Source organism: Monodelphis domestica, chromosome 4, assembly GCF_027887165.1.
Source record: "Monodelphis domestica isolate mMonDom1 chromosome 4, mMonDom1.pri, whole genome shotgun sequence".
Lineage (NCBI taxonomy): Eukaryota > Metazoa > Chordata > Mammalia > Didelphimorphia > Didelphidae > Monodelphis > Monodelphis domestica.
In genome coordinates this window covers 233,630,464-233,656,424 of record NC_077230.1, presented here as the reverse complement: position 1 = coordinate 233,656,424, position 25,961 = coordinate 233,630,464, and the positions used below count along the sequence as shown (strand labels likewise).

The 25,961-nt window shown below is 46.2% G+C and overlaps 1 protein-coding gene across 17 annotated transcripts in view; it reads left to right on the top strand.

Moving 5' to 3' along the window:
• CEP164 (centrosomal protein 164) overlaps window positions 1-13,702 on the top strand; it is a 97,510-nt gene extending 83,808 nt beyond the window's left edge. For 7 of the 17 annotated variants that reach the window (XM_016433830.2, XM_056794330.1, XM_016433828.2 and 4 more), the window contains 15 exons: window positions 914-1,045; window positions 1,291-1,455; window positions 2,878-3,021; window positions 3,410-3,493; window positions 3,659-3,727; window positions 4,077-4,252; window positions 4,932-5,058; window positions 5,437-5,504; window positions 5,955-6,183; window positions 7,262-7,369; window positions 8,918-9,029; window positions 9,476-9,841; window positions 10,320-10,386; window positions 11,578-11,700; window positions 11,913-13,702. In XM_016433830.2, coding sequence (XP_016289316.1) covers window positions 914-1,045; window positions 1,291-1,455; window positions 2,878-3,021; window positions 3,410-3,493; window positions 3,659-3,727; window positions 4,077-4,252; window positions 4,932-5,058; window positions 5,437-5,504; window positions 5,955-6,183; window positions 7,262-7,369; window positions 8,918-9,029; window positions 9,476-9,841; window positions 10,320-10,386; window positions 11,578-11,700; window positions 11,913-12,009 — 2,067 coding nt within the window. In that variant the 3' untranslated portion in view covers window positions 12,010-13,702. Of the gene's footprint in view, window positions 1-913; window positions 1,046-1,290; window positions 1,456-2,877; window positions 3,022-3,409; window positions 3,494-3,658; window positions 3,728-4,076; window positions 4,253-4,931; window positions 5,059-5,436; window positions 5,505-5,954; window positions 6,184-7,261; window positions 7,370-8,917; window positions 9,030-9,475; window positions 9,842-10,319; window positions 10,387-11,577 lie in introns of all 17 variants that reach the window. The other 10 variants (XM_007494726.2, XM_056794332.1, XM_056794336.1 and 7 more) reach the window with 6 other exon arrangements.
• The last annotated feature ends 12,259 nt before the right edge of the window (window positions 13,703-25,961 follow it).

The following is a 25,961-nucleotide window of genomic DNA, read 5'->3' as shown; positions in this document are numbered from 1 at the left end:
GTCATCTGCCCATGAAATGGAAATGCAGAGGAGGCATCTACTTACTGTGTTTATTTTATATTTATTTACATATTTGTCATCCCCTGAGAAGGACTTTCCTTAATCAGAGCAATTTACAGATCCTATCTCACTTAATCCTCACAACCATTAGGTGCTATGATTGTCTCCATTTTACAGATGGGAAAACTGGGACTGATAGAAGTTAAACTTGCCCAGGTTTACAAACTAGGGTGTGTCTGAAGTCTCCCCATTGTGCCCATACTATCTCCTTCACACTTTTTTTAATAAACCTTTACCCTCCAAGGTCTTAGAATCAATACAGTGTATTGGTTCCAAAGCAGAAGAGCAGTAAGGGCTAGGCAATGAGGCTTAAGTGACTTGCCCAGGGTCACACAGCTAGGAAGTTTCTGAGGCCAGATTTGAACCCAGGACCTTCCATCTCTAGGCCTAGTTCTCAATCCACTGAGTCACCCAGCTATCCCCTCCCTCACTTTTCTTGAAGCCAAGAAAGGATTCATTTGTCTTTGTCTCCCCAGTACCTAGGCCAATGCCTGGCACATGGTAGGCACTTGATAAATGGTAGGTGCTTGATAGGAACTTAATGTTCATTAGGTTTATTAGGAACTGAGCCCCTCCCTAAAGTGTTCCCTGAGGGTATAGCCAGGGTCTTCTCATAGCATCATTAACTGAGGATGGGAAGGGACTTTAGAGGCTGGGTAATCCAGTCTTCCCATTTTACAGATGGGGAGACTGAGACCACAAGAGATTTATTCCTTGCCCCAGGGCACACAGATAGTCATGAAGGGTTGGGGTTAGAGCCGAGTTTCTTTGGCTCCCAAGCCAGCATCTTTTTCCTGCGCTGCCCTCCACTATTCCCCTCCTGCCTCTTTATTAATGTTTGGTCCCTCCTCAGGTCATTGCTGGCCTGAAAAAGCAGATAGAGGAGGTCCATCGGAGGGAGGAGGCCCAGCTGCAGGAAGAACTGGGCCAGGCAGAACAGAGAGTCCAACAGAAAAGTTACCGAGTGACGGAGTATGAAAGAGAGGTGAATACTGCAGAGGGATGGCTGGGGAGGGGGTGGTTAGCCGCCGCTGGGCCTGCAAGCAGACCCCTGTTGGATTTACCTTCCTCCCATCTGTCCTGGGCTCCCCCAGGCCAAAGGAGGGCCCTTGACCTGGCTTGCTCCCTCAGGGGGGTTTGGCATGTGTGGGTCAGTGGTCATTCGTGTCATGGGCTCAGGGCCCCCACCCTGGCTGCCAGAGGGCTGTGAGGGCACATCTCTGTACGTAGGCCTCTGGTCCTGCCCATCGTAGCTTTTCTGGGTCCCTGCAGCTGAGTGACCTCCTGAGAGACAAGAGGGAGGATGTGGAGAAGGACCACGAGCGGAGGCTGGACAGAATGAAGGAAGAGCATCAGCGAGTGCTGGCGGAGGCCAGGGAACAGTATGATGACGAGGTAACTCGCCTCCGTCATCCCCTTGTATGTGCCACGTGACCGTGAGGAGGCAGGGGCCCAGAATAAAGCCTCTGAGGACCACCGGACAGGCAGACGTGGAGGCTGAGCAAGGCTGTCTGAGCTCTCCTGTGGGTGGGGATTCTGGAGTTGTGCCTGCTTCTCTCCTGGGCTCCTCCCCTCCCCTCTGTGCCATGGCGGCCCGTCTCCCACCCAGATGGGCTTCTCTGTCTGTCTGTCTGTCTGTCTGTCTGTCTGTCTGTCTGTCTGTCTCTGGGCCAGCCTGGACTCTTGTTGGCTGCTCATCTTTCCTGTGGCAGTGGGGGCTCTGCGGGGCTCACTACCGGCCTTTGCAGTTGTGTCGGACCCATTGTGACCTCGTGCGGGCTTTTCTTTGAGAACACACCAGAATGATTTTCCATTTCCTTCTCCAGGGGATGAAGGCAAGCAGATATCAAATGACTTGTCTGGGGTCACACAGCTAGTGAATGTCTGAGGCCAGATTTAACCTCGGGGCCTCTGACTCCAGGCCTGGGGCTCTATCCACTGAGCCACCTCCCTGCCTCCATCTAGTGTACAGTAAACCTAGATAAGTCTCTGATGCACAGTAATGCACTTACTGAGTGTTTGTTGCCTGACCGACTAACTGGCCTGCCTGGGATAAGCCACCTCGAGGTAGTGTGGAACACACCCTCCAGAGGAAGTCTTCAAGCAGAGGCTGGATGGCCACGTGTCAAGCATGTTTAGGAAAGGACCCCTGCGGTTGTTCTCTCTTGGAGGTTATTGTGGTTTAGTGGAACTAGCCCTGGATTTGGAGTCGGACCTGGGTTCAAATCCCAGGTCTTTACCTCTGTGGCTGTAGACAAGTCACTGAACCCCTGTGATTCTCCGTTTCCTCCTATGTGAAAATGAGCCTGCTGTTCTCAGTGAACATGTAAGTGCTAAACCATTTTATTTGGTCTCTAAGTTGTAGCCGGGAGGAGCCTGTCCCTCTTGCTGAGGCTTCGTGTGTGCCTTCCTCGAGACCTTCTCTGTTTGACAGGTTATGGCCAGGGCCTGGAGTCAAGAGATCCTGGGGTTCAAATCTGGCCTCAGACACTTCCCAGCTGTGTGACCCTGGGCAAGTCACTTAATCCCCATTGCCTAGCCCTAACCACTCTTCTGCCTTGGAACCAACATATGGTATTGATTCTAAGACTGAAGGTAAGGGTTATAAAAAGGTTATGGATGTCTTGAGTGTGTGTGTTTACTAGAGAGTTTTTTCCTCAACTTTGCTCTTCTGGAAAGGTCGGCTTCCATTATATTGCTCTATCTTTGCTCTTACTTGCCTAAGCTTGTGGGGAAACCCTGTGCCTTTCTCTCTGCCAATGTCTGTTCTAATTCTGCAGTCCATCCACCAACCTGGCCTTCTCTTCCCTCTGGTAGGAGAGGAAGCAGCGAGCGGATCTTCGGACAAATCTGTCCAGTGAGATGGAGCGTCTGAGGCGGGCTCATGACCGAGAACTGGAAACTGTGCGGCGGGAACTGGAAAGGCAGCTCAGCGAGATCCGGCTCAGACACCGAGAGCAGGTGAGTGGTCGGCCCCCGGTGGGCATGAGGGAGTATGGGAAGCCCCTTGTCTAGCATCATACGGTGTCGGAGACCTGTGGGCATCTGCCTGGCTCATCCGTAGGCCAAGTATTCTCAGAATATTCAGCCTTTCCCTACCTAATACTGGTAGAAGTGTGTGTGTGGGGGGGGGTTGGGGGGGGCAGAGCTTTTGTTTCTCTTCTGTGCCTTTGGAAACAGGGTGACCCATTGTTTGGGTAAAGGTGAGGTGTGCAGGGTGGGGAGGAGGAACTATCAGAGGAGATTGAGGATCCCAGCATTTTGGGAACTCTGGGATCCTAATTACCCCTGGCTTCACCTCATTCCTTATGCCTCTGGCATGTTTATTTCCATCTACCCTTTTTTCCAGGAAAGGAAGCTCGAGGATTTAGAGGCAGACTTGGAATCCAGAACTAAAGATATCAAGGCCAGATTGGTCCAACTGGATGTGCAAGTAAGTGACTTTTGAGGCAAGAGTGATGAGGTACAGGTTCCCAGGTGCCTCAATGTTGGCCTGCCTTTCCTCATGGGGAAAGCCTTGATAGATGTTCTCTTTGTCTTCTGATCCTGAGAGGGGTTGGCAGCCAAAGTCCCCATCTCTCCTTTAATTATATCTTAGGAGGAAACCATCAGAAAGAAGAAGCAGCAGCTTCTAGATGTAGAGAAGCAGATTGCCCTGGAGAGAGAGGTCTGTTTTATTCCATCCTTAGTCTTCTCTCTTTGCCTTTTTTCTTCTTCTCTCTGTTTCTCTAATTCTTTTTGGTTCAGTTAAGAACACTGGGGTTCAACACCAACATGGAAATCATTCTCCAAATCAAGACCTGTGGGATGGATGCTTCAGGATGCTAGGTAGTCATTCTCGTGATGAAGGAAACAAGTCTGGTGGGACCCCTGTGACCTAGGAGCCTAGGAGAAATGTGTCTCCTTTCTGCTCTTTCTCTTCTCCTACTGTACTTTCCAGGGTCCCACCTTCTAGTTCTCCTCTTTGCTTTCTTCCTTTGGCCCCTTAGAAGACTCCACTTTCCTTCTGCTTTCAGGAAGCCACAGCCACCCACCAGCAACTGGAGGAATCAAGGAAGGAGCAAGCCCACCTGGCAGAGTCCACTCGGCAGCTGCGCCGAACTATGGAGGATCTGCGGTCAAAGAAGGTTGAGCTGGAGTCCCAGGTAGAGGTGCTCCAGGCTCGGATTCAGAGGCTGCAGAGACGCATGAGGTAGGGGTTCTGGAATCCCTCAACTCAGCTAGTCAAGCATGCTCTGCTGCTGATGGTTGTGTCTTGCTCTTCATGCATCATGAGCATGGAAATGAAACTGGGTTATGTAGAATCCTGACTGCTGGCCCTTCTGGGGTGTGGGGGCAGTCCCTGCCTTGCTCCCTTGTTTCCCAAGGAATACATGGGGATGATGGGCAGTGGAATTCCCCAGCAGGAGTCTTAGGGAGAGAAATGAGGGAAGGGAATAGGGAATAAATATTTATATAGTATGTGCTCTATGCCAGGCCCTGTGAAAAGTGCTTCACAAAGAGTATAACTCCGAGAGGTAGGTTGGGGCTGTTATTATCCTCATTTTACAAATAAGGACACTGAGGCAAACAGGTTCAGTGACTCAACTGAGGTTCACACAGTGGGCAAGTTTCTGAGCCAGAGTTGAACTCAGGTCTTTGTGAATCTAGTCCAGCACTCTGTCTACCTAGCTACTTCCAGAAATGAGTCTGTAATCACCCAGCCCTCTCCTCTGAATCAGGGCTGATAGACCTCAGGAGTGACCTGGGACAAGACTTTAGCATGGGATAAGCCTGCTTTGTTCATTGTGTCAGTTATGTGTTTGCCAAATGATGAAGGGACAGATGGGTATGTTAGCATGAGCACGTCTCTCATCTCCCCTCTGTTCTAGTGACCTAGAGGCAGAGACCCAGAGGAAGCAGGATGTCTTGAATGAGCTGGCTGTTGAGGAGATCAGTGCCTCTCCTCGCCGTGATGGAGAACTCCATCTGGAAGACCTGAGGAAATCCTTGGGGACGGTGAGCTGGAGGCAGCTTGGTGGAGGATGAGAAGCTTAGTATGGGTCTGGGGAGCACATCTCAGAGGGAAGGGAGCTAAGCTTTGTAGGCTTTAGGTAGTTGCAGTCCTGCCTCATCTGCACCCTTGGTTCTGTTTTTCTCAGAGCCTCTGGTACCTGTGCCACCATCCCTGCCTGACTTTTCCTCATTTCTTAAGTCAGCTGGGATCTTACCATTTAGGTGTTTCCCCTAGTTAGCTACTTCCCAGCAGGCTGAGACACTGCAGGAGAACTGACAAAGCAGGTGCTGGGGTAGCCATTGGGTCTGCTTCTCTCTCCAGGTTGGAGGAGTTGGTGCCTAACTCTCCCATTGTGGTGTCTTTCTGCTCTTCCCCCTTAGACCCTTGATAAAGAGCTCACTGCTGGCACCACTCTGAACAATGAGGAGAGCCCTCCCCAGTTGGATAAGTAAGTATTGGGGCCCCTTTATGCTCTGCATAGAGTAGGTACTTACTAAATTCATGCGGAAGGAATTGATTGAAAGGAAGCTTACCATCAGTGAGGCTGGGGACAGGAGATAGGCTCTCAGAACAGGACTGAGGAAAGCACATGGGAAAGCCACAGAACCATCCAGTTCCTCAAGATGAAGAGAATTTGGGTGTCTGTCCAGTAGCCTGCAGGGTCAGGAAGGGAGGATTAATGATCCCTAATGGCAGTCCTGCCCCACAAGAGCTTCAGGACATGCTGTGTAGGCCCTGGCCTTTCTCCCCAATGGTTGTCTGCAAGCACTTATCTGTCCCTTGAGTGCTACCCCCTAAAGCTTCTCTCAGTGACTGCACGCAGGGGATCCTGAGGCTTTGACACGTGCCAGCCTTTGGGTTTTCTTCTGACTGCCTGCACCTGGCCTGTCTCCTGCAGCCTCCGCCACTACCTCTCCTCTGAGGGCATGTCCCTTCGCAGTGCCAGGGAATTCCTGGTCCGGCAGACACGTTCCATGAGGAAGCGGCAGACAGCTCTAAAAGCTGCCCAGCAGCAGTGGCGTCATGATGTTGCTGCTGCCACTGCTGCCGCCGCCGCCGCCCAGCTGACCTCTGAAGATCTGCCCAATTCTCATGCCCTCGAAGATACACGGAAGAACATAGAGGAGGTAAAGAGGCCCAAGGGGAAATGGGGAGGAAAGCCGAGGTCCTTCTGCCTATTGAGTAGGAGAGGAAAGGATGGGGAAGGGCCCCTGATGGGATCCTTCTAGATTCTAGAATGCTGATCTTGGGCAAGGCTCCAGCCATTCGGAAGCCAAAGCGGGCTTCCAATGCATTGTATTGTAATTGGTGCATCTTCATAAAATCTTTGAGTCTTAGAGAAAGATGCCATGTGATCTTACTGTGTAGTTTTTTAAAAATAATTTTTTAATAATTTTACCTTCTGTCTTAGAACCAATACTTAGGAAGGCAGAAGAGTGGTAAAGGCTAGGCAATCGGGGATAAGTGACTTGCCAAAGATCACACAACTAGGATATGTCTGAGTCTAGATTAGAACTCAAGACCTCCTATCTCCTGTCTCCTGGAGCTGAGCTAGGCCTGGCTCTTAATCTACTGAGCCACCTCGCTGCCCCCTACTATATGGCTTTGAACATAATTGAGGCAGTGAGATGGCTCAGTGGGTAAGAGCACTGGACTTGGAGATCAGAGCACCCAAGTTCAAATCTTGTCTCATGCATTCTATCTGTATAACCCTAGGCAAGCCACTTAACCTCTATATGCCTCAGTTTTCTCAACTGTAAAAGGGAGGTCATAGTAGCACCTGCCTCACAGGGTTGTTGTAAGGATCAATGTTAGCAATTGTTGTTATAATAGCTTTTGGCGTAAGTTGATTCTGAGACCCTTTCTTACAGAGAATAAGGGCTTAATACTTTTTAGTAGAAGTCACAGACTTGATTGGTTAGACCATTTGATGTTGCCAGCAAAGCGGACCTCTTTAGGACATTTCAACTCTCATTCAGAAGGCTGATGCTACAGTTTGCTTAATACCAATAGCCTGTGAGACCGTATGGGTTAGAAAGGCAGGAAGGAACCCTGGAGCTGAGCAAAGCCTGAGCACCTGGTGTTGACAGAAAGGCTGGTATCCCCTGGGCTGCTTACCGTCAGGCTAATGAATGCTGCCTCCTCTTCTCACTTCCCATCTGCACTGCCCTGATTCTCTCTCCCTTCTTTCTTACCTGACTGTAGGAGACAAAAAAGCTGGATGAGATGAAGTCAGCCATGCGCAAGGGCCAAGTTCTGCTGAAGAAAAAGGAGGAGAAGCTGAGTCAGCTGGAGAATTCTCTCCGGGAAGAGGTACAGCTCTTTAGGTTCATGACTCAGGGTAGAAGAGCCTTGAATGTTGTCTTCCTTTTGCTTAGATTACATAGGTGTCAGGTTTTTTGCCTTGGAGTAGAAAGGTCTGGAAGGCCCAAATTTGGAGAGAGGGCATGGACTTACCTAGAATGGTTTTTAAAAAACTCTTTATTTTTTATCTTAACAATTCTAAGGGCAAAGGCTAGGCAAATGGGATTAAGTGACTTGCTCAGGATCATACAACTAGAAAGTGTCTGAGGTCAGATTTGAACCCAGGTCCTCCTAATTCTAGGCCTGGTGCTCTAGCTATTGCTAATCTGGGTTTTGAGGTAAATGAGGGGAAGCATGGTGCCTGGATTTGTAGTCAGACTCCTGGCTTCTCTATTTCTAGTCCTGTGACCTCAGGGAATTCATGTAGTCTTTCTTGGCCTTGGTTTCCACATTTATAAAATAATGGACTGGGTTAGGTAGCTCTCTGAGGTCCCATGATCATAAGGAGAGTGCACTTGTAGGCCCCGCTGTATCTGCTTAGTGATTCTGAGCATCCCGGGACCCTCAAGCACATTGTCCCAAAGATGTAGTAACTGCTGACCACGGGGCCATTGAAAAGGTGCTCTGTTAACGCAGCTCTGCTGCTCTAAGCCTCTGTGCCACTTTGCTGACCTCCCAGGGAATAGAGCCCCAGGGGACTGGCTAAGACCCAAGTGGAGAAGAGTCAGGTCATCCTCTGGGTGAAGGCTGCTTATAGTGGTGTGGTGGATAGAACATTGGACTTGGAGTTAGAAAGATCCAAGTTTACATCTTGCCACAGATACCTCCTGGCTCTGTGACCCAGGGGCAAGTCACTTAACCTCCTGCTGCCTCGGTTTCCCCTACTTATCCCACAGGTTGGTGTGTTGTTTTTTTTTTAACCCTTTCTTAGTAACAACTCTTATGACAAAAGAGCAAGAGTTAGGCAAACAGAGTTAAATAAGACTTGCCAGAGTAACACAGCTAGGAATTATCAGAGGCCAGATTTAAACCCAGGTCCTCTTGACTCCAGGAATAGTGTTCTATCCACTGTGCCACACAGGGTTGTTATGAGAATCAAATGAGTTAGTATATGTAAAGGGCTTTCTAAGCTATAAAGCATTATACAAATACTAGCTGTTATTATAATGTAGATATTTTCACTGCCAGAAACTTCTGCTTTCTGTGGCATCAGGTATTTGTTTTTTGTTAAGTTGTATGTGTCCACTACAGTGAAGGCTCAGTGACTCTGGCATGACAGTAACATACAAGTAATGATTTCCAGACATGGGAGGGAATGTGGTGTGGAGGGTGGGGGGTACAGTGGAGATTGTGGGCATTTTCAAGTCCTGCCCACAGGCGTCCTGGCTCTGGTTAGAGAGAGCAGCTGATCCCACATTGGCTGCTCTTCTCCTTTAGGTCTCTGCTGCCCTCTGGGCAGTGAGGTGGTGTTTGAGCCCATGGTGTCCTCAGCCCCCACTGGCCATGTGGGTAGGAGGGCATTGGGTCCGTCAGACAGACAAGTCCTTCTCCTATTAGCTTTCAGATGAGGACACCCTGAGAGGAATGCCCGGAAGGAAGGTGGTGACATTTGACCTTAGTGATTTTGAAGACAGCAGTATCAGCTTGGAGGCTTCCCCTCTGCCCCACGGTGAGCAGTGTTTGGCTGGTAATGGGGAGGAGATAAGGGCAGAGGAAAAGACAAAATATCCTACAGCATTCATGAAGTCTCTGGGGAATGAGTTGTTGCTCTCTAGACTTCTGCACTCTCCACTTAGTCCCTGACATCGACTTCCTTACAGAATTCTTTCTTCTCTGGATGCCAGCTTTCAGGATTTCTCTTTTGCTGATCCTGGCCTACAAATGGGCAGAAACACTTTTCACCCTTTCTGCCCTTCCCACTTTCTATCTCTTTTTGGTGTCTGTCCAGGAGAGCATGGACCCTATCTTCAGCCATGAAGATGACTGAGCTTTGAAGTTTTTCTCTCTGGGTGGACTTTAATATTCCCAATGCTGTCTTCTGAGAAGCTAGAAACTATAGATGGTTTGGAAATGGCCCCTCAATTCCTCCTCCACCACTGACATCTTTTCTTTCAGGGGATCCAATGTCAAATATACCTTTCTCCCAGCTCAGCAAGATCCAGTACTTAAGCAACTCCTTACAGAGAATCACCGGTGAACTCAATGGGGTACTGACTGTCTTAGGCACCCTCAGCATCCAGCCATCACCCATATTAACTTCAACCCAAGTCCAGATGCCTCCCATGCCCTCCAAGACTACTCCTATCTCTACGCACCCTTCCTTGACCAGACTTTCAGTCCCCACTTCTTTGGCTCCATCCTCTGGTATCCCCCTTCCCAATCAGTGGGCCTGGGGCCCTAAAGTAAGCTCTGGGCTCTCTTCTTCAGTTGCTCAGTCAGTGGACAACTTTCTGGTGGAGAAGTGGCACAAATATTTCCCAGGTAAAGTTCCCCCAGTTCCCTGTTCCTGATCTCTGACTGATTCTCCCTTCCCACCTCCATAACTATGACTTTATTATATAGTTCACAGGCCTGCACAGGCACTTGATAGGCCATTTGGAGAAAGAGACCATGTTGGTCTCAAAATTAAATAAATCTGAGAAATGAAGAATTTGGGAAGTTCTAGGTCTTCCGGGCATTTTGCTTGGAAGATAACCTGACAGAACGCTATCGCTGGATGATCTGAATTGGGAGGTCATCTGTACCATCTACTTGTCTCTAAGCTAGGATACCACAAATGTCCCTATCGCCTTATAAGTGCCCAAGGAACCCTCTCCCATTTCCCCATTGGAAAAATTCAATGTTTGAAAATGAAATGGGACAAAGCCACTGCTTCCAGAAGAGGCAGTTAGATTGGGATGGGAGCAGCAATTATGTGGAGTCCCTGCCTTTCTGTAAACTATTTTTTGATGTTTTCCAGCTGGAGTCCCATTACTTAGTGGCAGCCCAGCCCCTTTGGACAATAGATTGGGCTATGTATCTGCCAGGTAAGCTTCCTGAACTCTTTTCTACAGTCCCAGCTGTGGATTTAGGTTGCTCCCCATTTTGTCCCAAGGGATGGAACTGCTGGGGAAAAGCAGACCTAATCTGTCTCCCCAAAAAAATGGGGAGAAGGGCCCCTATTAGCTTGATTGCCCTCTCCCTTACACAAGTCAGTCTGGGTGACTTGCATCTGCCTCTGTCAACGTGAAAGGCAAGATCCTACTTTCACTGAGGAGCATCCAGGGGGAGAAACTCAGATGTCAGTGCTTACCTGGCACATTTCCAAAGGCTTTCCATGTCTCTTGACAGCTGGGCATGGGAAATCATCCCTGGAGTTGGGCTCCTTTCCCCCCTTTCTAGGCCTTAGAGCTCAGCTCCTTTAAACAAGTCTTTGAGCTACTAGCCTGCCCTCTTGCACACTACTTCTTGAAAAGCAACACCTGGAGTAGGGGAGACAAGAAAGTGGTTTCTTTAGTCAATTGTTATTTTCTTAGTCCTTGTTCATCACTCTTTGCCAGTTCTTCTGCGCCCCACCCCTTGTCTCCATGCTTCTCTTCACATTCCTTTTCAAGAAAATATTCTGGCTTGTTTCAGAGGGTGAGGTAGGGGGTGAGTGCTTGGGAGGAGGGTTGGAGCACTTTGCTTCAGGGACTGGCAAAAAGTGAGCCTATGAGCAAGTCCAAATCTGAGGCATCAGTGCTCTCCTAAGGGAGGAAGCATCCTCTTTCCCCCTCTGTTCCTGGAAAAAAAATGCTATTTAATGAGGAAGCTGGGAAGTCATTGGGCTGTGTCAACTGAGAAAGCTTTGTGTTGAGAGACAGATCTAGAGGTTGGGAGCAGCTTCTAGCTGGGCTGCTTATTTCTTTTAAAAATTTCCCTTACTGGGGGCAGCTGGGTGGCTCAGTGGATTGAGACCCAGGCCTAGAGACGGGAGGTCCTAGGTTCAAATCTGGCCTCAATACCCAGTATTGACTCCAAGATGGAAGGTAAGGGTTTAAAAATAGAAAGAAAAAAAAATTTCCCTTACTGGGCCACAGAGAGAGAGAGAGAATGGGGCCTGTGATGGAGTGGTGGGAAAAATCAAGCTGAGATGATGTTTCTCTTCCATACTGACCCTGCCATTTTGTCTTCTTCCCTGGTTTCCCCTTCCTGCCTGTCCTCCTCCTGTCCTTACTGCCTTGGCACCTGTGGTTCAGTGATCAGCTCCGCCTGTTACATCGCTCCCACTCCCAGATCTCTCAGAGCAGTGGTTCCAACTTTCAAGGCATGCTTGACTCCAACAGGAAGTGGCTGGAGCATATAAAGAAGGATCCCAAGGTGTATCCTTTCAACTTTTCCCTTTGCTTTTGTGTGTCCATGTTCCTGGAGGGAGGAGGCTAGGATAGCTGCCTGGGGATGAAGGCAGGGTGCTGCTAGGACTCGGGGGTGGGGGTGGGGGGGGGCTCTTTCTCCTTTCCCTCTTCCCATGACCTCCACTCCCTCTGTATCTTTGCTCCAGCCAACCTCAACTTTTCCTTCACAGTATTGCCAGACCTCTTTTCTCCTCCTCACCCAAGCCCTCGGCTACATCTAACCTGCTGCAGTTGGGTCTGGATGAGTACAACAAACTGAAGGTGTATCACTATTAAGGACTCCAGGCCAGTAGGGCACAGGGCACTCCAGCCTCCTCATCTTAGACCAAGTGCCTCAGGAGCTGCCTGCACTTTATTGTCCCTGATCCATCATTCCTCTGCTGTACTGCCTGACCCTCTCAGGACTTTGGGGGAGGGTAGAGGAGTGACAATGGGGTAGGGGACAGTGGGAGGAATAGAGCAAGCTACACCCTCTGAGAACCCCATTCCAAATGGAGAAGTTTTGAGCTTCCATGACCCACTAGGACCTGCAGTTTCATGCCAGTGCGAATGAGTCCTCGCCAACAGCCCCAGTGGAAGGAGGAGGTGGGGTTGGACACTTTCATGGGGGCCTGACATCAGAAAGCCGAGGGGAACCCCTTCAGGGAGTGGTCTTAGCCCTTCCAGAGGACCTGGTTCTCTAGGGCATTTTGCAGAGGTCCAGTGTAGCCAGTTTTTTAACTTTTGATGTACTGGGGCAGATCAAGGTATGGATGACTCCCCTCTCCAAAGCATGTTTACCCCAGGACGTGGTGCTTCATAGGGGACTGGCTCCCTTCTGAATCTATTTCTTTTGAGCTAATACCTCAGCAGGGGGACATCAGGCCTTCTGGTTTTTTTTTTTTTAATGATTCCATTTTTGCACAATGACTTGGTTTCTATTTGGGGCTTTCTCAGGTTTGTGGTCAGCTTCACAGAGTTCTTCCCTGAGGCCAATTGACGTGGGGTCCCTGAGACCCAAGGCAACCATGACCCTTCCCCCTGCCTTTGCCATGCTTGCCCTGTGTGACTGAGGGAATCACCTTCCACTTTTATCCCTGGGTTCTTGCCATCATAATGGCCCTCTCCTTGTGCTTTGGGGAAAGGAGGACCTTGGGGTCAGACTCCATGGGAAGATGAAGCCAGGGACAGACCTCTGTAGGGGTCCCATTCCATGACCCTCACGCGTTAAGGTTATGGCTTTCCTTGGATGGACAGAAAGCCATTAGGAAAGGAGATGGGGCTCTCCTTGGCCTCATTCCAGTCATTTCAGTTCTCAGGTCACCTTGTCTACTTGTCGGCCCTTGCTTTCCTCCTGCCTTTCTCACCGGCTTCTTTGGATAAAAACAACTGCATTTCAGCCAGCACTCTTTTCTTCTTTCTGCCCCTCCTTCCTCCTGGCCTTCCCATCCCCTCTAATCTTTTGAGTTTTGCTGTAGATGAGGTTTCTTGTACCAATTGAAGTCTCTGAGTGAGGGGGGAAGAGGTAAGAGATTCAACAATCAGAGGAGGGGGTCTGGAGCTGTCTGCACCCTCAGAGGAGGGCTTCCTGCAAGTCCCCTTCAATCAGCTGACCAGACAAACCGGCTCCTTGATGGGGTTTGGTGGGGACTTCTGGGAAGTCCATCTCACTGTTATAAATAAGAAGTCAACATTTTTCTGTCTTATGGCTGTGGAATTGTGCTTAGCACTTCTCAGTGTGGAAACCAACTTCTCATCCTCTTTCTCATGGAGGAGAAACCTAGGGACCAGATTGCTCACTCCCTCAGGCACTATACCGAGTCACAAGCCCACCCTCGCAGAGGTGTCCCTTTTGTTACTTGACTGATGCTGTGTGGTTTTGGAATGGAATGGCTTGTGTGTTCTTAACAGCTGTGGTGACAATCAATCCAGCTTGTCTTGCCCCATGTTTTCTATATCAATTAAACCTCCATGGGTCATTTTTCTACAATGCAGTGTGTGGAGGGTGTTTCTTTCTCTTTGAAATTGCCGTCGCTACCTCCTTAGGAGCGCTGGGGTGAAAGGAGGGTTTGAGAGCTTGACTTCATCTCAGCACTTCCTCCACTTCTTAGGTGAGGCATGGTAAGGTGTGCTGCAGAGCTCTTGTGCTGTGCTGCTTTGCCTCCTGGACCTGTGGGATTCAGTCTTACATGCCCATCTGGCCCAATTCCCCATTTCTCTGGGGAATGAGACATGGACTAATCTCTTAAGTGAGGTCAGGAATTTCCCTCTCTGTTACAAGTGTGAGCTCAGAGAAGGGGATTCTGGCTGGGGTATCTAGGAAAGACCAGAGTACCAAGGCATTTGTGAGGTCCTTGAAAGACCAAGCAGGGTGTGGGTTGAATAGCTCGTGATTAATTGAATTAGCTCACCCAGGGTTACACAGCTGGTAAGTGCCTTAGATCAGATTTGAACTAGGAGATGAGTCTTTTCCCCCCCTGGGTTATACATGTATTATCAAGCAAAATATATTTCCTTATTATTCATTTTTGTAAGTGAATCAGCTGGAGATGAGTCTTCTTCTTGACTGGACCTGGCACTCTTATCTGTTGTATCACCTAGCTGCCCCTGTAATTGTCTTCTAAAGCTGTCCTTTGTGGTCCCAGGATCACCATCACTCACAAATTCATTCACTCAGGGGAGTTACCTGTGCAAGCCACTATGGAGGATGCAGAAATGTACAAGACGGGTCCCTGCTGTTAAGGGGTTCATTAGTCTCATCATGGAGTTGACATGTACACAGATAACCATGACACCAGGTTTTAGTTTTGGTTTCTTTTAAACCCTTACCTTCTATCTCACAATCAGTTCTAAATATTAATTCTAAGGCAGAAGAGCAACAAGGACTAGGCAATGGGAGTTAAGTGACTTTCCCAGAGTCACACATCTAGGAAATGTCGGAGGCCAGGTTTGAACCCAGGACCTCCCGGGTGTAAGCTTGGTGTTCCAGCCACCGAGCCACCCAGCTGCCCAGTGTCACATTTTAGGGCTCTCCAAGAGGTTCGAACAATGGGCTGAAATGAACAAGATGAGATTTGATATAAATAAATGTACTGTCCTGCACTTGGGTTAAAAACCAAAATCAGTTGTACAGATAGAGAACAGGTGAGATATATAAAAAGGACCTGGGAGTTTTTAGTTCCCTGCAAACAAAATAGGAATTGGCAGTCTGATACAGCAGGCTAGTTTGTTCATAGGTTGCATTAACAAGAAGGCTTTGGGTCTAGAATAAAGGGGATTCTGGTTCTCCTTTGCTCTGCCAGCGAGGATCGTGTTCAGTTAGAGTTTTGTGTTTAGTTCTGGGAATCACATTTTTTTTGTTCTTCTGTCATGTAGTTTGTTCTAGCTGCTTTTCTTTCTTTTTTTTAAAATTTACATTATTTTATTTGGTAAGAAATATCTTTGTTATGGATTTATTTTTAATAAATTATATATTCAGTGGGAATCACATATTAAGAGACACTTATGAGCATGTTCAGAGAGATGGGACAGAAAGGTGCTGAGGGAGACTTAGGACCATATTATTTCAAGGACAGTTGAAAGGGCTTGATATCAGGAAGACCTGAGTTCAACTGACCATAAACCTAACTAAGCTTTGTGACCCTGGGTAAGTAACCTTTGTTTATCTCAGTTTCCTCAAATGTAAAATGGGGATAATAGTAGCACCTTGTCTTGCAGGGATGTTGTGAGGTATTTGTGTAGGGCTTAGCACAATGCCTGGTACAAGGGTAGGTGATATATATAAAAAATGCTGATTTTTAAAAAGTCTAGGAGAAGGACACCGTACTCTTAAAATTTTTGAAAGGCTGTCATAGAGAAGAGAGGACAATTACTTTTTGTGACTGGAGAACACAGACACGATGGTAGAAGTTGCAAGGAGGCAGATTTCTATTTAAAACAAGCTGGGGGTGGGGTGGGGGGGTGGAGCAGCTGGTTGGATAGAGAACCTGACCCAGAGAAGGGAGGTCCTGGGTTCAAATCTGGCCCCAAATACTTCCTAGTTGTTTGACCTTGGGCAAATCACTTAAGCCCCATTGCCTAGCCCTTACCACTTTTCTACTTTGGAACTAATTGGCAGAATTGATTCTAAGGTGGAAGGTAAGGGTTTAAAAAATAAATAAAATGAGCTAAGACCTTTTTTTAAACAGCTGTCCAGTACTGGCCCATGAACTGGCTTGGCTGTCATCTCCCTGTCCTTAGAGGCATTCAAGAAGTTGGATGAACCCAGGGATTTATCAAATGGGAAATTGAATTTCATGGCTTTTAAATTTTTTTTTATTTTCTTAGGATTTGGTGATTCTATAAATGCCAAGTGAGTGGTACAGACCATAAATGCTCCAGAATTTCAGGATTTTGGGCCATCCAACTCGCATGTTTTTCACCATTTGTCCCCTCTGCCCTTGGGGCTCCTGTGGCAGAGTCAAGGGTGGGTGTGAGGTGGGAGAGGGAGAGAAGAGATTTGGTAAGGAGGAGAAAATTAACCACACAGTTGGACCTTTACACAACCAGTATGTTCATAAATTGAAAGTCACACATAATAGTGAACCCCATTATTTAATATATGAACATATGAACCCAAGCGCTTTGCAACTTAGGCTTATCAGAGCTGTCAGCATCACTACTCTTGTACTTTGGGGCCATTATTTTTCAAAAACCTTTACTTAATGTCTTAGCATTTATACTCTGTATTGATTCTAAGGTAGATGAATGGTAAGGGCTAGGTGGGTGGGGTGGGGGTGGTTCAGTGACTTGCCTGGGATCACAGGAAGTGTCTGAGGTCAAGTTTGAACCCAGGACCTCCTGTCTCCAGGCATAGCTCTATCCACTAAGCCACCCAGCATCCCCCAGGACCATTATTAACGAAATCATATTAATGAAACAAAGAGAAATATTGCTCTAACTCTGACATCTTGTAACAAGTGAAAACTTTGGACCAAGACCAGTCTGGGAGCTAATGTTTGGAGCAAAACAATGTAATGACATACTAAGAGAATGAGTGTGATTGTGTGAACTGCTGTGAGATTTTACGTTGCTTGGAGAAATGGTGCAGATTTAGCGTGTAATTAAAATGTTTTATTTTACATATTTTTCTGCTCTTGTTTTTTTTCAATTGTCAATCACCTATACCTGAATTTGCATGCATTGAGTTCTTGTAAAACAAGGACCTACAGTATAGTCCTAGGGGATACAATTCTACAACAGGATCAATCAAAAATGCTTAGACACAATAAGTGTCAGAGCTCTAGTGTGTCCAAGTGTTTTATTTTTTTTTTAAACCCTTACCTTCCATCTTGGAATCAATACTGTATATTGGTTCCAAGGCAGAAGAATGTTAAGGGCCGGGCAATGGGGGTCAAGTGACTTGCCCAGGGTCACACAGCTAGGAAGTGTCTGAGGCTAGATTTGAACCTAGGACCTCTCGTCTCTAGACCTGGCTGCCCCCTGTCCAAGTGTTTTAGGTTTGATTAGAACATGATTCTAGAGCCATGTTCTGGGTAATTCTGCTATTTTTTTTTTTAAACCCTTACCTTCCGTCTTGGAGTCAATACTGTGTATTGGCTCCAAGGCAGAAGAGAGGTAAGGGCTAGGCAACAGGGGTCAAGTGACTTGCCCAGGGTCACACAGCTGGGAAGTGTCTGAGGTCAGATTTGAACCTAGGACCTCCCATCTCTAGGACTGGCTCTCAATCCACTGAGCTACCCAGCTGCCCCCTAATTCCGCCTATTCTAAAAAGGATTCAGGCAGGAATTTTGTTCCCAGAGCTATTTGGGTGGCCTCTGAGTGGTGCTAGATTCTGAGGATTCCCCACTAGGGGGGAGAGAGGAGGAATATGTGTCCTCTTGACTTCAGGGCTGGCTCCTATCCAATGACACCTAGTTGCCCAGGAATTCTAATACCTGGGGCAAATTCAATAGGTGGGGGTCAGGAAGAAGCAAGATGGGGACTGACTGTGGACAGGGAAGAGGTAGTAATAGAAACGAGACCCTCATGCTTGGAAATTTTGCATTTCTCACCAGTTAATGCTAGTTAAACATAAACTGCAGCATCAGTCAAGCATAAATTGCAAGCATTAATCATTAGTCCTGGTTCAGTAATATACTATTTTGGGCCATCAGTTTGAGCTCAATTTGTTTTGATAATTACTTACATTGTTCTTTTTTTACCTTAGTTCTGAATTGATAGGACCCTACTCTATCCCCCTTCCCATGTTCCCGTTCCAGAAGGGCAGCCAGAACTCTCCCACAGTGACAAATGATGACAAGGGGGACAATGAAGGGAACTTGGGACCTGCATACTAAGGATGTGGTATTCCAGAGGGATCCCTCAAAACTGTGTGTACTCCTTATTCCTTTTCTGATGACATATACCCCAAGCCACACCTCCACCTGAATTTAGCCATGCCCATTTTCCAGGATTTTGGGGAAAGGAAGATTTCCCTGGATTGGGAAATGACTAGCTCTAATAAAAATGTCAATCCTGATGCACAAGGGGCAGAGCTGCCACTCCACACTTGGGACTGCTACTCCGCACCTGAAGAGCTATACTATTCCATCAGCTCCAGAGAGGCTACTCCACTAACCTTGGGTTTATCCATCAGCCCCTAACGCTGCCTGATTAGCCCCCATACTATCCCACCAGCTATTAGACTTAAATCCCCATAAATCTCTTCTTCTTTAACTAAAATTCTTTTCTTCTGGATTGAATGGAGTTCGAGTCTCCCATTCTTGGGGCAAGATCCTGCCACAAACTTGGGTGTGTTTCTCCCACAACATGACTGCTTCTCAGTGTGGTTAAGTTAGAGATGCAGACAGGTCATGGGAATGGAGAAGGTTGAAGATCTGGGAGTATTTAAGGGGGCTGAAGTTAGGGTGGGGAAAAAGACGGAGGCAGGTACCGAACCTCTTGGGGAGAGGGAAGAATTACTCAGAGGTCCATAGATATCAGTACGAAGGACTGAGAAAGGATAGAGGGAACTTTAAAGACGGATGCTAGGCAAAAAGGCAGAGGTCATGCTTGAAAGTGCCGCCAGGCTGCATGGGTATGCTGGTGCTTGTGAGAGAAGTTTTTGGAGAGGGTGCCAAGGGACATGGTGTCTTGAAGAGCGATTGAGAGAGAAGATGGAAGATGGAAGGAATGTGAGAGAAAGAGACAGGATCATAGGCTTGAGGTGCTTTTTAAAGATTGGTTTGGAAGTGGTTTCAGTTTTTGCTGCTACTAAGCCGCCATCTTGGCTCTACCTCACCTCTACCCTTTTTCATAGACTTGATGTTAGAAAAGACCTTAGAAATCATCTTGTCTAAAACCTTCATTTTATTCCCAGAGAGAGGAAGTTATTTAGAAAGTGGCCACTAGAACCATTGAGTTCCTTTACATCTAAACCCAGCAGACTTTCCTGGGCACCAAGATAAGAGGAAGGAAGCAGAGGGCACAGTGGAAAAGGGAATGGAGGATGGAAGAGAATGCATGCTGAGCATATTGTGAGGCCTGGAATGAGACGGTTGGCAGTCAGTGTCTCATGTGGAGGAGCTTCCTAGGCTAATCTGGGATTGGGCAGTTTGTCCCACTCTGGTGGGATAGCTGCTTGTGGGAGGGGTCTGGCAGCAACCAGAAGGGCCCAACATGTTATTTTAGGTTTGCATATCTAATCAGTGGCCTTCCAAGTTTTTCTCACAGATCTACAGTTGATGGGAAATCCATTTCCTTTCAAAGCAGCCTTTTCAGGACAGCTCTAATTGTTAGGAAGTTTTTCATAGTATCAGGAAAGTGGGCAGGTAGATCATGAGTGTATTATTTGTTTTTATTTAAAAAAAAAAAACCCTTACTTTCTGTCTTAGAACCAATACTAAGTATCAGTTCCAAGGCAGAAGAGTGATAAGGGCTAGGCAATGGGGGGTCAAGTGACTTGCCCAGGGTCACACAGCTGGGAAGTGTCTGAGGTTAAATTTGAACCCAGGACCTCCTGTCTCTAGTCCTGGCTCTCAATCCACTGAGCCACCCAGCTGCCCCTGACAGTGAGCATTTATTAACCAATTACTATGTTAGGAACTATATTAAGTTCTGGGAATACAAATAAATATAGGCAAAAGGAAAGTGCTTTCCCTTAAGGAGCTTACAAACTTTTTTTTCAACCTTTGTCTTCTATCTTAAAATCAATTACAAGCATTTCTTCCAAAGCAGAAGAATAATAAGAATTTGGCAATTGGGGCTAAGTGACTTACCCAGGATTACACACCTAGGAAGTAAGGAGCTCACATTCTAAAGGGATAAGAATACATTGCAGAGAGCCTAAAGAGGAGAGGACAGGGGAGAAAAGATACTGCATGGGAGCTGTTGGTGAAGTTCAAGGGGGCATGGTGGCTAATTCCTTAGAGATCTGGAAGAGGAATGGAGCATGGTCAGGCTGGGACCATCTCCAGAATGGGGGACCCCTGAAGGAACTCACTAATGGGGCAATGAGGTCAACATGGCCCAGGGATGTTCCAGGGTGAGAAGACAACTTAGTAGTGATGAGGAAGTCTGGGAGAGCCTACATTTTATTCTCTGCAGCTTCCACTCTTTGCTCCTTCTGCCTTCTGGGGCCAAAGAGAACAAATCGAATTCCTCTTTTATGTGTCAGATATCCAGAGACTTTTACCATATTCAATGTAGTTCTTTTCTTCAGGCCAAACAACCCTAGCGCCTTCAACCAATATACCAATAGGATGCTCTTGAGATCCCTCATCAGACTGATTGTGGCAAATTAAATCCTACTGGCCTTTTAAAATACAGCATAGAGGGGCAAGCATTCAACAAGTATTTATGGAGTGGGGAATGCTGGGAGGTGAGGATGGGGATGCAAAAGTAGTACAGATGTATTTCATATAACATTTTTCTTGCAAACATTGTTTCCCCACCCAAAATCATGAATATATTTTAACCAGACATTCATCATGAAGACTCAAAACCAAGGTCACCAGGCACTAATGTCATTGGACTGGCAATTGTCCATTTATCGATATGTTAAGCACCAGTCATGTACCAGACATTGTAAAACTGTACCAGAGATATAAAGATTAAAAAAAACAAACAAACCCAAACCCTGCCCTCAAGGAACTTACATTCTAATTATAATGTTGATGTCTTGAACTACCTGACTCTAGTACCACTTTTGTCTAAAATCACTTTTTAAAATACTCCTTTGTAAAATATTTTTGTCTTAGAATCAATACTAAGTATTGGCTTCAGGGCAGAAGTGTGGCAAGGGTAGGCAATGGGTGCTAAATGACTTGCCCAGGGTCACACTAAAATCACATTTTTTTTCAGAATTGCTTGCTTGTATAAGACAAAAAGTCTATAATCAGAGGAGTTTGTAATCTAAAGGGGGGGGGAGGAACATTACATACAAGAATTTAGAGAATAATCAAACCCTACTGACTCTAAATGTGACAAGAAAGCAAAGAAGGAAGTAATTTGTGTGTACTGGAATAATTGGAAACGGTGCTTTGATGATTATGAAGCTTGAATTGGACCCTGAAAGACAGGTAGGACTTAGGTAGATGTAGGAGAGGGGACATGTTAGGTAGTGGTATATGGAAAGATTCAATTCAATTCAATGCTGTAAGATACTGTGTATTACCATGTCTGACTTCACAATGACTTTCTTTTAGAACTCTCCATCCTATTTCTTGGATCAAATATAAACTACTGTCATTTAGAGCCCTCCACAATCTGGCTCCCATGTACCTTTCTATTCTTATTTCCTATTATTTCTCCTTAATGCATTCTGCATTCCAGTTAAACTGCCCTATTAGCTCTTCCTCAGACATGACAGTCTATCTCCAACCTAGTCTACAGATGAAGATCCCATTTTTCAATCTATAGATCCATGTGACTTTCCCCCTTTTCTCAGGGAAGTTTGTGGGGGTGCCAAAAGGGAATGTATAGTATTATAGAAAGAGAACTAGGTTGGAGTCAGGAGACCTGGGTTCTCATTCTGGCTCTGCTAGCTAGCTGTGCAACTTCAAGCAAGCTACTTAACCTTTTGGACCTCACTTCCCCCGTCTATAAGATGAAGTGGGGGTGGTGGGGGTATGAACTGGATGATTTATGGTGTTCCTTCCTGCTCAAATATTCTAGAAATATAGTGCTGGCTGAGTATTATAATTCTATGGTGCTTCCCCCAAGTCCAGGTAGGTTTCCATTTACAAATGGATTGGGTTCCAAAAGTACATTTGAATATCAATGATTTGGGGATCTCTCAATCAATATGTATTTTTTGGAAGTGCCTGCTTTGTGCTAGGCACTGTGCTAAGTGCTAGGCACACAAAAAGGGTCTAGAATATATTCTCCCTCCCCACCAATAACTCCGGAAATGGTTAGGTTCCATATTTAGCCGTATTTAAGACATGTCGAGACAAAGACACATTTAATTTATAACACGAGTGAAAGAATACTAAGTAACCCTGGGCCTAGGAGTTAGTGGTGATGAAGGGAAGAGGATGGGAGGAGAGGATGGTAGAGCCTGCACAGTACTCAGAGAATCACAAAAATCACTGAATCTTAAGAATTGGAATGACCTTCCAACTCGGTGGCCAGTTCTAGTCCAACCTGCATTTGTAAAGGAGTTTCCTCTATAGCATCCCTACCAAAGGGTCATGTAACTGCTGCTTGAAGACCTTCTGTAGTAAGGGAACACGCTACCTGCTAAAACACTTAATTCTACTTTTGGACAGTTTTCTTTAGGAGTTTTTCCTTTCATGAGCCAAAATCTGCTTTTCTACAACTTCCATCTACTGTTCTTGGTCCTGCCCTCTAGGACCAAGCTGTCTAATCACTTCCAGGCGACGGCCTTTCAGATATTCAAAGACAACTGTCCTAACCCTTGCAGGCCAAACCTCCTTAGCTCTTTTAATCGATCCCCATATATCATGTTCTTCCTTGCCTTCTGTCTTAGAATCGATACCACATATCAGTTCCAAGGCAATTGGGATTGAGTGACTAGACAAAGAGAATAAAGAATTCCTTTTCACAATAATAAGTAAAAAGTCAGGCCTTGGCCTTGGCCTTTCTGAAGGGAGCCAAATGGGGTTGGGGATGTGGGTGGGGAGGAGAGTGGAGAGAAGGTACATGCACAAAGGACTGCTGGTGAAGAGCAAGGAGGGTATGGTGGCAAAGTCATGGAGTCACTTCATTTCCCTCCATTTTTGTACTGCTTGGTTTCTCCTGCTCCATCATCATGTTCTCCCTGCCTCCCCACCCCCACCCACAAGAAACTCCTCATCAGGAAACTCATTCTGGAGATTGCTTCAGTTTGGATGCTCACACCTCATTGGTACCCTCTGCTGCCTCTGCTCCTCTGACTGGGAGGGTGGAGCAAAAACAAAAACAAAAACCTCCTCTCAAAGCCTCTCTTAAAAAGAGGTTCCCAAATCTAGTGAACTCTTTGTTTCTCCTCAGCAGCATTGCCTAGAATAGGATATGATATTCTAGATAAATCTGATCAGGGTACAGAATTGGAAACTGAATTGATGCCCATCAATTGGACAAGTTGTAGTATATGAATATGATGGAATATTGCTGTGTTGTAAGAAATGAAGAACTGGATCGTTAAAGAAAAACCCGATAAGACGTCTATGAACTGATACAAAGTGAATTGAACAGAGAACCAGGGGAACATTGTGCACAGTAACAGCAATATTATGAAGATGATCAACTATGAAAGAGTAGCTCTGATCAATGCAACAATCCATGACAATGCCAAAGGATCCAGGATGAAAATTGCTACCCATCTCCAGATGGAGAACTGATTTGAACTGAGTGCAAATTGAAGCATATTTTTCCCCTTTATTTTTCTTGTTCCTCCCAAGCCTGACTAATTTGAGGGGGATGGGGAAGATGTATCTGCCCAGGACAGAGTGCCTAGACATTATCACTTTCCTTATTTTAGGAAGTATCTCTTTTAAATGCAGTCTGAAGGCGAATTAACTTTTTTTTTGGTCATGTTCCCAGAACATTACTCATTTTGAGTTCAAACTCAATAAACTTATTCAGTCCCTGCTAGGTGCCCAGGCGTTGAGGAGACAGAAACCAAAAAGAATCCATGTCATCAAGGAGTTTACATAGTATCAGAGGGATACAATACTTCACACAAATAAATAGATACAGAATGTGTACTATACTTTCAAGAGGGAGAAAGTGCTAATTAATTAAAGAAAGGAATCAGAAAAGCCTTCCTGTAGGAGAAGGCATCAGAGATTGTGCTCTAAAGGCAGGTAGGGGTCCTGGGAGGTGTGAGTGGGAAGTGCATCCCCCATGTCAGGGATACACCCATCATGCAAAGTTGCCAAGGCTCAAGATTGCATGTTGTGTCTGGAGAATAGCTAAGCAAGCTTGTTTGGAATAGAGAATAATGAGAAGTAAGACTGGAAAGAGTGGTAGGAACCAGATTTGGAAGGCTTTACACACCACACTGAGAAGTCAGTATTTTATTCTAGGAGAAATAGGAAAATGTAAGCTTTTTAAATATAGTCAGTGACAGATTTGTGTATTAGGAATATCAGTTGGGAGTTTTGTGGAGGATATCTTGGAGAAGAGAGAGACTGAAGATAGGGAAACAAACTAGAAAACTATTACAATAGTCTGGGCAATAAAGACCCGAATTAAACAAAGGCAAGTGTGTTAACAGATTTAAGAGAGGTAGAAGTAGCATCAATAAGACTTATTCAAATCATTCCTTTCCTCTAGACATCCCACACTACAGGTTCTAGACAGATTTGTACAAGCCAGTGCTCCATCATGAAAAGTGGTGGTAAAGGGCCTGGAATGTTGACTAAAGTGATATTCACTTATATTTGAATGGATATAGGAATTGAGAAAGGGAGAACAGTCAAGGATGACCCCAAAGGTTAAAAGTAAAGGGTGGTTTTTTTAAGGATGAGGATACCTGAGTATATAGACATCAGGAAAGAATCGTAGACAAGGACAGATTAAGAATAATGGCAAGAGAGGATAGGATGGAGGGGGAATCTGGAGAAGATGGGAGGGGATTGGTTCAAGAACACAAATGGAGGAGATTCCTTGGCTGGGAAGTCTCTCTCTTCACCAGAGAATGGAGCAAAAGAGAAGAGATTGGGGGATGATGAAGGTATAGAGTAGGAAAGAAGAGGGAGCTCATAATGTGGCCTTGCTTTTTTTCAGGGAGGACAGGAGGAGGTAGAGTAGGAGATGTGAAGAAAAAGGAAGTTTGGAATAGCTGCTGTGGAGGATGTGATATTCAATCAGGAAAGAAGAAAAGGCTGTCATGTAGCAGTGACAGTCCAATTGCCTTAAACTTATAGTGAACTCAATATGGTTAATTGACTAACTCTATGAACATTAGAATTGTATGTGAACAGAATGGAGAAAGCAAACATCATGGGTTTTCTGGGATTGTCATTGGATAAGGCATGACTGATCATGGGACATGGGGGTGACACTGTCTGGTTGAAACTAGTCAACCACTGGGTCAAAACTCTAAAGGGAGAAAAGAGCCCCAGAGCAGGGTTAATAGAATGGAAGACTAGAAGATAGGAGGTCTTGGGGAGGTGTTGCTCTAATACCAGCACCCTCTTACTTCAAGTTCAATGTGGGAATAAAATGAAGCACTTGTGAATCACCTGGCAAAGGAAAAGGCATATTTTGTCCCAGCAAAGCAAGTAATCTTGGACAGGTGTTCTCTTTGCAAACCCACCACCAAGGACTCTCTCTTTAAAGAAATCAAGTGCTCAGCAAATAGGATTTGAGTGGCCACTTTTGTATTCTCAGTGAGGCTCAGATTGTAATCAGATCTGGGTAGGTAAATGGGTTCAGTTGGGGAGCTGAGACCAACCACCTGCTACTTCACTGAGAGGGAGGGGAGGGAGATTCTGGAGGAAGGAGAAGCTCTGGATAGGGGAAATGCTCAACCAGTCCTTTTGCAGCTGGTACCAAATATTTTCTTTGAGACCATCTTCCCAAAGTGGGTAGTAGCCTGGGAAAGCAAGGATGAAAGAGATTTTCTCTTGGGGAATATCACTTCAATCAACATTCTAGGTCCTTTGCCACCACTTTTCTTGATGGGGCATTGACTTAGAAGTCAATGTAGACACATCTTTCTAGAACCTGTAGTCTGGGAGGTTTAATAGAAAGGGATAAGCTAGATCCTGAGGGGACAGAGACCAGGGAGGGTAATGGGGATGGATTGCAGTCTGTAC